Source organism: Leptosomus discolor, chromosome 9 (genome assembly GCF_034619465.1).
Source record: "Leptosomus discolor isolate bLepDis1 chromosome 9, bLepDis1.hap2, whole genome shotgun sequence".
NCBI classification, from domain to species: Eukaryota; Metazoa; Chordata; class Aves; order Leptosomiformes; family Leptosomidae; genus Leptosomus; species Leptosomus discolor.
In genome coordinates this window covers 30,197,166-30,209,633 of record NC_141399.1, presented here as the reverse complement: position 1 = coordinate 30,209,633, position 12,468 = coordinate 30,197,166, and the positions used below count along the sequence as shown (strand labels likewise).

Here is a 12,468-nt window from a genome sequence, read left to right as displayed (position 1 = left end):
CCTTCCGCTTCCATCACAAAAAGATCCTTTGAGAAAAAGACAGTTCTTATAAGGAATGACAATGGGAGTACAAGGAAAATGGAGCTGAGTATAAAACGCTGGAAGAATCTTCTTAAGACATGATAGCAATCATGTTGGGAAGTCCCACGTCCTGCCCTATGGAAATAGACTGCACAAGGGGTGCATGGAGATGAAAGCACTATTGAAGTAACCATATGGAAAACATCAGTAAAACTTCAAAAGTGAAAATGCAATGGGACTATCCCCCATAGACTTGAGATCTCTTGAGATCTGCCCTCTTTTGTTTTTGAGCCCCCTGCTGCTGCCATATTGTGGTGTTCTGAATCGTTATGACTAATTTTCTTCTATCATTTTCAATACCAGGCTATCATCATGCTATGGCCCTATAACCTAAAAACCTAAAACCTTTAGGCTTCTTGCTGAGGATTAAATTGTCTTATTTAGGTTCAGTTTTGAGCAAGGGGAATAGGTTAAACCCGACAATAAATGTCAACCAATTTTGATACAGCTGAAATTCCAGTAGTGTTAAAATAGAATTGCGGCGTTGTTTGCTGGGCAAGTGCGTAACAGAAGATGTCCTTGGCTGTAAAAAGTGATTAGTCTAAAGCGGTGAGACACTCAAGTGGTAGAGGAGAAGAGATGCATTTTGATTTCTTCATGATTTTATACTGGCAACAGTAACTGAAACCTCCCACCTTGTCTTTAAATTAAAAAAAAAAAGTTGCAGAATATAGGAAGAAAAGCACTTAGTACGTGAAAGTCTCAAGTAGGCAGATCCTGCTAATGCTTCTTACAGCTGCAAAGGACTGATCTTTCCTGTTCAAGGATGAGGAGGAGGAGAACCCCTTTTAACAGAGTTCAAATTTGGAAGTGTCGTGGCTGGTTCTTACTTATACCACCATGACTGCATTTTTGCCTGAAAACAGGAGCAGTGTGTGTCCTGGGGAGGTTCTTCTTTTTCAGTGTTGGATAAATCCAAATTTTGGAAAACTACCCTGTGACTGCACTCTGTGCCTTGGAATGCTTTTCCTAGGACTGCAAGAACAGGTTTTATGCACAAAACACTGCCATGATTCAGCTGCTACGGGTGTACAAATTATGCCCTGCAGCTGCAAGTAGTGGTTACGTGTCCATGGCGCTTAAGCAGCTTTTCAGGTATTACAGTTCCTAATGATGGATTGGGTTTTGAATGATTTGTCTTTAAATCAGAAGCAAAATAACTGATGAAACCCTGATGTCGTTGTTCATTAAAATTGCCTTGGCTTGAAGGCTGTATAAATGTTAAGCAAACACATAGGTGCTGATTTGTTAAAAAGAAGAAAGGCAGGTCCTCACCTACATTATGATGCTATTGCTCTTCTGACACCACAAGCTAATTCTCTGAATATTCAGATGATCAGTTCTTTAGCCACATTCAAACAGTAATATTTCTAGAGAGTGGGAATAACTGATAAAAATCAGAGTTTTTTCAATATATATTGAGAGCAACTGGATGGCAAGAGTGGGGTTTTTCCTAACGTTAATTTATATTATTATATATAGATATTAATATAGATATATAATTTATAGTATCTCTAACTGTAACACCAGGCAGGACATGAAGAAACATAAACTGCAGGACTGTACAAATAACCTGGTGGTGGGAGCTGTTTTGATCTCCATGCAAATTGGAAATTGATTTGTTGCTAAAATGTGTAGAAATATGGTGTTACTGAAGTCATTAGTATGTGCTTTCAGGGCCAGATAATGTGATTATTTGCACCCTAAGATACTCTATAAATATAACAGCATGAATGTTAATGTTATGAAACAAGAGAAATTAAAAAAAATAATAATATTTCCTCTTTAGGGTCACGTGTGTTCAGTGTTATTAGAAGGAAGTTAAGTGTGTTTCCTAAAGCAGTATTTTTTTCTTTAAAGTGTTTTCAAGTGTTATAGAACGAACATGTCTTTTTAGAAATAAGTTTTTAAGTACTATGGTAATTGGAGAATATCGTTAACTGTATCATCTGGAATACGGCTGGATCAGTGCCATTGAAAGGAGTTGTTATTATTTCAGTGACAGTGAGATATTGTGGTTCTGCATCTCTTTAGGACTCCCCTTTGGCTCTTGTGGGCCTTTAGATACAGGGTGTACTTGCTGAGTGATGAACACCGATCAAAAAGATAGTGGGCCAGTTGGCCAAAACAAAAATTTTATCTCATAGTGGTAACGTCTTTCTTCAGTTTTGAGTTGCTAGGGCTTTTTAACAGCAGTCTCTTTTAACCTTTGCAGAATCAGGTAGCAAAACAGTAGCAGGGACCACCACAGCTGAAGAAGCTGCTAAAATCTTGGCAGAGAAACGGCGTCTAGCACGGGAGCAAAGAGAGCGTGAAGACCAAGAAAGAATTCAGAGACTGGAAGAGGAAAGGTAACAATTCAGGAGAAGGAAAGGATACTTTCAGTGGTGGGGTGGACACTTAGCTGTATATGTTTCCTAATCATTAACTTAGGATCCTGTAAATCTTAATGCAGTTCCTGAAGCAGAGAGACAGCACTAGCACCATTGGAGATGGGACAGGTTGCTATGTATATCATTAACCTATATCTCAGTATATATGTAATGCATTGTCCCCGTGCAAATCACTTCTGCTTTTTCCTTCCAGTCACCACTGCTGCTTTTATTTCAGAACTAGAATGTGCTTTTTACACCACTTGTATTTGTTCTGTTGTCTTGACATAGTCAACCTCTCTCTATTAAACTTTCCTTTGATGAACTCAGGCAGTGGTTTGACGGTACATTAAATCTCACATTAGTGATCCTAAATCTGGATCAGAAATGTCGCAGCCAAGTAATTCAAAGTGTACATTCAGTTCACTGCATAGAAGTTGTTAAAAATAAACTACTAATTTTGTGCTGACTAACTTTATTCCAGGTCAGGGGTCAACTGTCTGTGCTTCTGTGAACTTTATGGAACATTAGATTTTGTCTGTTTTCAGCTCAAGGGTGTAAAGGTGTCATAAACTTGCATATAGTCTGCTACAGATGTTATCAGAAATACAATGTCATCAGATCTGTTGCATACATCTGCGTGATTTGACAGTATACCATCTCCACTATATCTGGAATTTGGACTTATAGAAGAAATGGTCTTTTAGAATATCCAACTAAATTTATGTTTGACAGTGATTCATGTCGTGAATGCAGGTGGTCTTTATTAAATAGTTGTCAGTTAATCCAGTTCTCAGCCAAACATTCCATTATTGGAGCAACCTGCCATGGCCTTGACTTAATCAGCAAAGAACAGTTATGTACTCATACCTAGTTTCTTCCAAGTTACTTTGCTACAGAACTTTTGACGGGTCTGGATGGTGGCATTGTAAATCCACAGCAGAAAGTATCTTTATGCAGTTACTCTGTGATTGGACAACTTAGAATTTTCTTGCTTTCCTGGTCTGTCTCATGTGCATGCATGCTTTTAAAGAAGTAAACTCCAGTTGGTAACCTGTATCTTGGAAACGCTAGAATCAAAGAAGAAGAAATGGCCAAGAGAGCAATTGAGGAAAAAGCACGATGGGAGGAGGAGCTCCGCAAGCAGGAGGAAGAAAAGAGACTGGCTTATGAAGAACAACAAAGACAAGCTGAAGAGGAGAGGATCCGCCGAGAACAGGAAGAGCAGGAAAAACTTGCAGAGCTTCAACACCAGGTCTGCTTATCTGTAGGCTCCAACTGTGTTCCTCATACAAGCTGCTGACATGTTTTTGAGGGGGTTGGCTTCAGTTTTCTTTCACAGAACGTTTTTGACAAATCTGTCAGGAATGATGTAAAGCTGAATTCATCCTGTCTGAAATGGATGTGAGAGCATCTTGAAGTCCTTTCCTTGCTCTAGTCTGTAATGATTATTTTTTCAATTTGATAAATTCAAGTGTGGGGCAGAATCAGAAATTTTTTTAGCCGTCTGGGATGCTAGTTTGAATGCGTGAAATATTTGTACTGAGACCACTTTGCCAGCTTACTGCTATGGATTATAAGGAGGTGGTCTGTCTGGAAAGTCGTCTGACTTGCTCTGATTCCTTTAAAAGAAAGATTAGTAGTGCTTCCAAGTCTGGTTTTCTGCTTACAAAATAGTCTAGTATCTTTCTGCCTTTACAAAGGCATCCTTCTAACTGCAGGGAGCTGTTTCGCAGAAAGTGGACTTCCTTTAAATGAGATTAATCTTGAAAATTAAAGCCGTTTTACGATTAACTTGTGTTTGAAGAGCTGTATCTTATCGATAGCATTGACACGTGTCTGAACATTTCTTTAGAAGCTTGTTTAAGTTTAGAACGATTATTCAGTGTATTAACTCTGCTTCCATCTTCTTTCCAGTCATACTGGAAAATGTTCCAGTGTAGAAGGAACAGAAGATGCTCAGCACCAAGTATTTTGGTAGTAATACCTGACTGCCAAGATTTTTAAGTTAACCTTGATACATTCAGAATTTAATTGCTGTCTTGTTACTTTATAAATTATCCTTCCTAGACCAATCTTCAATGTGAAGTATAGTTTGAACCCCAACTAGCTCAACAACATTCAGAACATTTGCATAATCACAATACAGCCATGCACATAATTTTTCTTTTCAGATCAGTTCCTGAATGTCATAGTAATACATATTTCATGTCAGTAGCTGGGTAATTGGCATTTAGCTGCAACGTATGGTAATATAAATAGTGATTGTCTGATGTTCCTGTCTGTGTTGAACCAGAATCTCTGTAACGGCTCTACTTTTGACTCTTGGAAATGAATTGTGCACTGGGTGCTCTCTTTTTGTTTTATTTTCAGAGAGAAGAAGCTGAAGCAAAAGCTCAAGAAGAGGCTGAAAGACAGAGGCTGGAAAGAGAGAGAATTATGCAACAAAATATGCAGGAAAGGCTTGAAAGAAAAAAGGTGTGCTACCTTGAAAGCAGAGAAGTTTCTCAGCCTAAAATAGTGGTTGAGGGTGAAACTGAACAAGCAAATGGTCTTGGCTGCATTTGAGTAGCAGTGTGTGCTTTAAAAAATGCCAACTCTGGCTTGTGAGCCTTAAAAAAGGTGAAAAAAGTAGTAAATTTATGAAATAGGAAAATATATTATGATTGGTGAAAGTGTAAACCAAAGTGCTAAAATACAAAGCTCGGTATGTCATTGCAAATATTTTCCCTGTTTTAACAGAGAATTGAAGAAATAATGAAAAGAACACGAAAATCGGATCAAAACGAACCCAAGGTACTTATTTGGATCTGTATAATGACAGAATAGGCCCTTCCCAGAGAAGGCTATGCCGTGTGTCCTTGTATCAGAGGAAGCTCTGTTATCCGTACACAGACTGGCTTCCACATGAAGTGCAAGGTTGTGGTTCACCAGAGTAGTCCTCAGTAGCTTCCCATTGCACAAGTTCTTCTGCTTTGTTTCTTCTGACCAAATGTGTTTTTGTTCAAGGCATATAGAAACATGTGATCTGGTGTTACTGCTTGCACAGATTTTCTTAAAAAAACCACTGGTTAGTAATGGATTTTGGGTTTTTTTAACTGTATGCGTTCTGCTGGGGTTATTTTTTCCCCAGAAAACTTAAATTCCTGGCTTCAGTTCTTTGCTTAATGCAAATCCTGGATGCCCCTTGGGTTGCTCCAGTAAACTGGATGTATTTTTGTTAATGTAGTGACCTAAGGTTTGTGGTAAATGATGTGTATTATATTGAGGAGTAGTTTGTTCTTCTCTGAACATTCAAATATCCAAGTCTTCATATAGCTGAAAATCAACAGATATTGAGGACACACCTTGGAGAAATGAGGGGAAAAGGACCTCCAGAATAGTTCATAGGAGGAGTAGGAGGAGGTCAGGTAGGAGATGAAGTGGGTCCCACACATTCCTTTACAGGCTCTGGCTCAGCAGAGCGTGTGTTGCTGGGTGACCCGATTGTCTGTCAGCCTTTGGACTAGTGTGGTCTTACTGCTGGGCACAGAGTAGTCCTGCATGGGAGCTGTGGTTGAACCGTTTGTGAAACACTAGAGCGTAGTGAGTTATTCTGAATAACACTCTGGCAATTCAGTTGCAGAATGAAGGGAAGTCTGCCTCTGAGGTTATGGAGGGAGAGGATATTGAAGAGGAGGAAGAGTTGGGGCTTGAGAAGACTGATCAACCAGGTAAGGAAACCTGCTGAGTCAGGCCTAAGTGGCAGTCAGTGTCTCAGTGATGTCTAAGCATTGTTAAAAAGGTCACTCACATAACAGCATTGTGATGATCTGAGATGCAGGTCTCAGAAATGTCAGGGAGGCTCTGCTTGAAGAGAGTAGATTATTGCCTTTTCGTACCACAAAAGACAGTCAAAGTGATTAAATGCAAAAATTATTCAAGAGTCAAATGCAGACAGCATGCTCTTATTTTACAAGTGTATTTTCAAAGATGGAGAGCAAATTTCATGTTATAGGCAGCTTGTCTATAGAGAAATGAATCTATTGAAGCCAAGTGCCTCAAGTTTTGGCTAGGAAAGGTCATTTTGGCACTTATATTTTATTCATTTAGAATAGTAATTCTGTTGCTGAAGCTGCTTTTTTTTTTTTTTTTTTTTTCCCTTCTTTCTTTTTTTTTTTTTCTCCCCACCTCCCCCCAACTTTCAGGAAAGCTAAATGGCCTTGACTTAGCCCAGGAAGTCAAGGGGGAGGCAGAGGGTTGTTTAGAGACTGTGCATAGCTTGATCTCTGCAGAATCTGAGGAACAAGATGTGTCGGAGCTGAAGGCCAGTGAAGTGTTTATGAATGGAGGCGATTTGAAAAGTGATGAGGGGTCTCTACTTGTCGCTGAATTAAAGGACTGCAGGTGAGTCTGTGTAGGTGGCTGCTTTACTGTCAGAGCAGTTAGCCGTCACACAAGAAATGTCTCTAGGTTTAAATTAAATTTAGTGCTGTATGTAGCATTGCTTCAGATTTTGCACCCTGCTAGCCTTGTGATATTTCTCTGGCTTGCTCCAGGCATGAGGTGTGTGCATGCTGTCAGTTTACTGCTTCACGCAGAGGCAGTTAGTTCAGGATAATTGTTTGTTTAGATGGCACCATGTTAACAGTACTGGCTTTGCTAAGAAGTGAGACACATAGCCAGCAACGTGGCAGTGTTACCTATAAAGAATGGCATTGGCTTGAAATCTTTTCCCTTGAAATGGCTAGCAGTTCTTTTCATTAACAAAACATTAAACAAGAGGGATGGGGACAACACTGAAAAGGAAGAATAACCTACAGAAAGCTCTAGAACAGTTTCAGTTGCTCTAAAACACCAGACACAACACAAAAGCCTCTCTTAATGGGAATTTTTTTTAGTATTTCAGATTTTATCTTTTTGAACATAAAGCATTGCCATCTACTACTGGAAAATCTGTCCTCTGATGTTTGTTCCATTTGCTCATCTAAATGCTAATGATTTAGAAATGACATTGTGAACTCTTTTTATATTTTTTTTTAAGTGACGCTAGATTATTCCATCACTGGAGGAATGAGATTATAAAGACAATTTCATGATTTTCTTAAGAATGAATGAAAATTGATCACTCTGATTTGGGTTTAGATTTTAAATCTGTTTTAAATATTGCTAGTCTTCTGAGACTCAGTTTTGTATTTGAAAAGTGGAGAAAAAAAGGAAAAATGCACACTACTAAAGTAGGGATTTAGTGGTGCAGGGCTTTGAACTTGTTGCTTTCTTTTGTCAAATTTCTGGAACCAGACCTTACCTGAGAGCCATTAGTATAGTAAAAAGTGGCTATATGTTGGCGAGTCATTCTTCCCCATTGGCTTTTGGAAGGGAGATCCTGCGTGGCATCTGGAGGAGCGTGTCTGGGAACGCCCTTCAGGAGGTTCAGTGCTTTACAAAGTATGCAGACTGCTAATTGGCTGGCCTGTAATCAATCTAAAGGTTAAATATGCAGGAAGTATAATACAAGTATCCATTCTTTTTTTGTAGCCATCCTGCAAAAGAAGTGGTTATCGACGACTCAGTGAAGTTGGGTGTTAACGAAGCTGATCATACAATTGGACTTATTCAGAATCTTAATGGAAAATCTGGTTCGTGGACTTTTGAGGAGTTTATTGACGTTGGAGTACATTCCAAGTCAACCAAACTGAGTTCTGACAGCATCTCTGCTGGTAACTGTAATCAAAACTTGAATGATGCTGCTACAATACCTCCTAGTCCCAAATTGGCTTTTGAGGAAGATGGTGCAGTGAATTCATTGACCAAACCTATAGATGCTTCATCAGGTAACCCAAGCTGATTCCCCTGTCTCTTCCTCTGGCTAGGTAATTATCTTCCTTGCATTTTACTCTCCTTGCCTTAACTTCAGTTTCTTATTTTCAAGGCACTTTTTCCAATGTGTAGACTGAAGGAAAAGCTCACTCTTTAGTGCTTGTAGCTTGCATTCTGTCAAAAGGAGTCACCAACTGATGCCTTTTTGGGGGTGTGCTGTAGACAGCTGCTAAGGCCCAACATTAAGGCTCTTCCAAAGACGCAGCTGAGCCCCTTGTGAAGCTCCTGTACCTCCTACCAGCACTCAAGCCCATCTGTTGTATTTTTAGGCTTCTTCTAAGACGTCTTAAATGGCACATGTTACTTTTGAAGATACTAACAGTTTAAAAAGTGTCTGATGTAACTCTACAGACAAGACCTTTCCACTCCTAGGCATGTTCTATAACTTTTTGATGCTGGCCTGCATGGTCTTACAAGGTCTCTTCAGGCTCTGGCAAGGTATTCGCTGTCTCTCTACTTACTATAAAATAGTCCTTCACTTCACTGAGTGGAGGGGTCACACCGACCTTAAATTCCACAGATGGTTGTGTTACATTGGGGGAGGAGTAATAAAGCTGCACACACAATATTCTGAATTTTCTGAAAGGAGCAGGGCTGCATCTGAAGCCCCATGTGCTTGAGAAGCCAAACCCTGATGCAGTACAGCACAGTGTGTGTGAGGGAGGCTTCAGTAAGCCAGTTTATGCGAGACTGAACTTCTCTGGTGTTGGAGCTAAACCACAGATGGATATACTCACAGCAGGAGATCTCTCCGTGAGGTAAATGACTGTGTGAACAGTTGAAATGATGGTAGTGGAAAAACCAGGACTTGCTGTCCACATTTTCTTTAAGTGATGTGTAGCACTTTTTTTGATTAAAGTGTAGCACTCTTCTAGACTGAACTGTTTCCCGAGTCTCCTCTGTCACTCTGCGTCTTGTGAATTTCGGTCCTATGGACATAGCCTTATTGAGACTTTCCTTGAGGCCATGACTAGCTGGCCCATGGGAATAGACAGTTTTAATGTGATACTGCTGATCACATTTGGTTCTGATCAAAATCGTTAACATTTTAGTGAAGAAAGTGTTGCCTTTTAATTTTGAACTTCAAAACATTTAGACATAATAAGGTTTAAAAATTATGTGCATAACATTGAAAGCTAATATTCCTACATAAAAAAGGAAAAGCTACTGTGCTGATTTTGGACTGTAAGTAATCGAGTGTTTCTGTGCTCACTCCCTGGATGTAGACTGACAGTGATGATAGATGTATGTGGCATACACACAGTTATGATGGTTAAATGTTTTCTTCTCTTTGCTCTTTGGACAGAACTGTGAACACTAGAGACCTGGAAATAATCTGATTGCACTTCAGTAATGCAGTGTTTTATCAAGTACCGAAGGCCTTGTTTTGAAAAGCTGCTTGTTTACCTTTATCCATCTTCAAGTTTGCAAAAAACAGCAGGGGCGGGATGACAGACTTCAAATTTGCACCTTGAAACATTTCAGGGAAACTATTGTGCTGACGTTCCTTTTGCATTCATTTAGCTAATTGTTAGATAAGATTTTCTTGTTCAAATATCACTTGTTTCCCTTTTACAGACTTTACCGTGACCTGTTTGAGTCTGTTGGGTTTTTTTTAAAAATTTTTTATTTTCGTATCAGTATCATGTACAGCACCGTGCCACTGGAGGCTCCCCACTTAGCTACTGGCCAGATTTTACATATTTCTAAAACAGCACTTGATGAAGTAAAAGTCTCCTTTGGTGTGTGTTAAACCTGAACTCCCTTTGTAATGTTCTAGAAAAATACTGTTACTTGTTGGTTCATGTGCTATTCAAAACTGCAAAATTTAGTATCTTCAGTTTTTAATGGAGAAGAAAATTTCCTCATTTTCTTATGTGAAATATTGGCAGTTTCAAAATGCAGTATTGTACCATCACTAATATGTTTTAATCTATTGGCAAACATCAAAACATTTTACAGCATATGCACTAATATGTTGAGTACCTAGGTATGTCTGTCATAGTGCAGTTTAACATGTCATGCTTTAAAAAATGTTTTCCTTTTGAATTACTTATTTAAGTTTATCTACACTTACTGAAGTATTATTGTGTACATAACAGTATTAGACCACTGAAGTCATGTTTTGTTCATGTTAATTATTCTAAGTGTTCCTGTTCTAGCTTTACAACAGTGGCTGCGAGCTGCATATATGTATTTCCCTTCCCCTAAAGCCTGCATTGAGTAATCTATTTAACCTAAACTTGCCTGCTTTTTACAGCATGAAGAGATTAACTAAGCATCTTCTGAAAATTGCTACTAAAATTAATAATGCAGTCTGGTTCTTATGTCTCCTGTAACAGATATACTGGAGAAGTGATTACTTTAAAGAATAGCTGTCTCAAATCCTGCTGTAAACCATTGGCTGATACTTCAATTCAAGTGAATCATCCAAATGGCAGATGTGTGTTCAGTGGTTAAATGCAAATGGTTTTACTGGAACTAAATGTGTTCTTTCTTCGACATCGCAGTTCTGATAGGAAACCCTCAGCCTTCTTACTCTTGCTGCTTGCTATTCAGAATACAGTAGAACTGTTTTAGACTTTAGAGCAGTGCCTTAGGTAAAAGGAAAAATGTATTTTTGTATGATAGCTGTTTCATTCTGGCAGAGACAATCATTCTAACAAAAAAGATGCCGATATTTTTTTTCTGTGTTGATATTATTTGTTGAATGGTCTGTTACAGCTCTATGTAAATACATGCGCGCTGTTAAATAAACTTGGCAGTTGAACAATGCCTTATTTCTGTAATGCTAAACATTACCTTACTAGGAGTCTGCAGCCCCTTGCCGTGATGACCTGCCTTGGGATGCGCTCTGGTACTGCTCGAACTACTCCCCACTGGAGATTCCCAAAACCAGTAGCCTCTTTGGCGACTGCGTTTGTGTGGCTGGGAAGGTATTTGTACTAACACCTTCAGGTCTCGCTGTGTTTGTACATGCTGATGACGTGTTCATAGCTGTCGAGTTCTTTAACTTGCTTTTCACTGTAAGCCTTTGCCTTCTACTTGTAGCCCCAGCATCTTTATGTTCTAACAGCGAGTCCAGCAGTGACCATCAAGAATACAGCAAGATGCTGCCTTTTGTTTTGCTTGCGAGGGTTCTTTGTTTCTGGTAGGTGCTTGTGAAGAAAAGGGAATGACTGGAGCAGCATCCAGTTGATAAGTATTTCTGTATTTCACTACTGTGGGGAAAAAACCCCTTAAAACCCTTAAACCAGCATTCAGGTTGCTGAAGGGTAGTGGATCTGTGTATGGACAGTGGCTATACATATGTTCTCCAAAGGGCTTTTTCGCACAGGCTGTTCCTGGCAGATGGTCCAGTGTCAGTTATATGTTAAAAAAATTAATTAGTTTATGAAATTCTTGCCGTGGTACTCAGATATTTAAAGGTGCTATGGCAGAACAGCTGCCTCTATTTTGTCAGTATCAGTGTATGAGACTTGATTGGAGTAGCTCAGCCATAAGAGGTGTCAATCATGTAAGATGGCAAAGTGAAAAAACAATTTTCCAGACTGTAGGACTCCAGGCAGGCACTAGTCTTATTTTTATTAAATCATAAAACGTACACTGATGTGATAGGAGACCTATCCTTGTCTGAGCTATTTTTAAGGCACTTTTAAATGCACGTGCATTTTGTTGTAGTTGAAAGATGTACTTCTTGTTAATGGATTAGTAATTGCCTATAGACAGCCTCATTTAAACAATGATGTAAAAAAAGCTGATGAGCAAAACTATTTGGGCAAACCATGCAGAAATCAAGACTAAACCAAGTTTATGGGAACTTAACTAAAGCTAAATTGTACTGCCCAAACCTTGTTATATGTAAGACAAAGCCATTCCGTACATGTGCTGCGATTTGGTGTGGTAGGGTAAGCTAAGGTATTCAGTACTGAGCTGCTGTTAATGATGCGATGACTGTAATGTACCTGTACTTGTAGAAGCTTAAAAATGGATCTCTCCAGTCCCAGTGCAATCTCTGCATCTCTGTTTGGGATGCATGCCTTGTCAAACCCACTTCATTTAAGTGCCAAGCTTAAACGTATACCAGACAAGTTTAAAACTAGCTTTGTTTTAGTTTAAGCCACACGCAGATTATGTAGTATGTGGATCTCTAATG

General features: G+C 39.1%; 1 protein-coding gene across 1 annotated transcript in view; it reads left to right on the top strand.

The window, feature by feature from the left end:
• The window catches only part of MAP7D3 (MAP7 domain containing 3), a 31,523-nt gene extending 23,122 nt beyond the window's left edge, over positions 1 to 8,401 (top strand). Inside the window, exons 14-20 of the mRNA XM_086470669.1 lie at positions 2,297 to 2,432; positions 3,528 to 3,708; positions 4,827 to 4,931; positions 5,196 to 5,249; positions 6,073 to 6,166; positions 6,641 to 6,839; positions 7,971 to 8,401. Coding sequence (XP_086326795.1) covers positions 2,297 to 2,432; positions 3,528 to 3,708; positions 4,827 to 4,931; positions 5,196 to 5,249; positions 6,073 to 6,166; positions 6,641 to 6,839; positions 7,971 to 8,280 — 1,079 coding nt within the window. The 3' untranslated portion in view covers positions 8,281 to 8,401. The remainder of the gene's footprint in view (positions 1 to 2,296; positions 2,433 to 3,527; positions 3,709 to 4,826; positions 4,932 to 5,195; positions 5,250 to 6,072; positions 6,167 to 6,640; positions 6,840 to 7,970) is intronic.
• Positions 8,402 to 12,468: the final 4,067 nt, after the last annotated feature.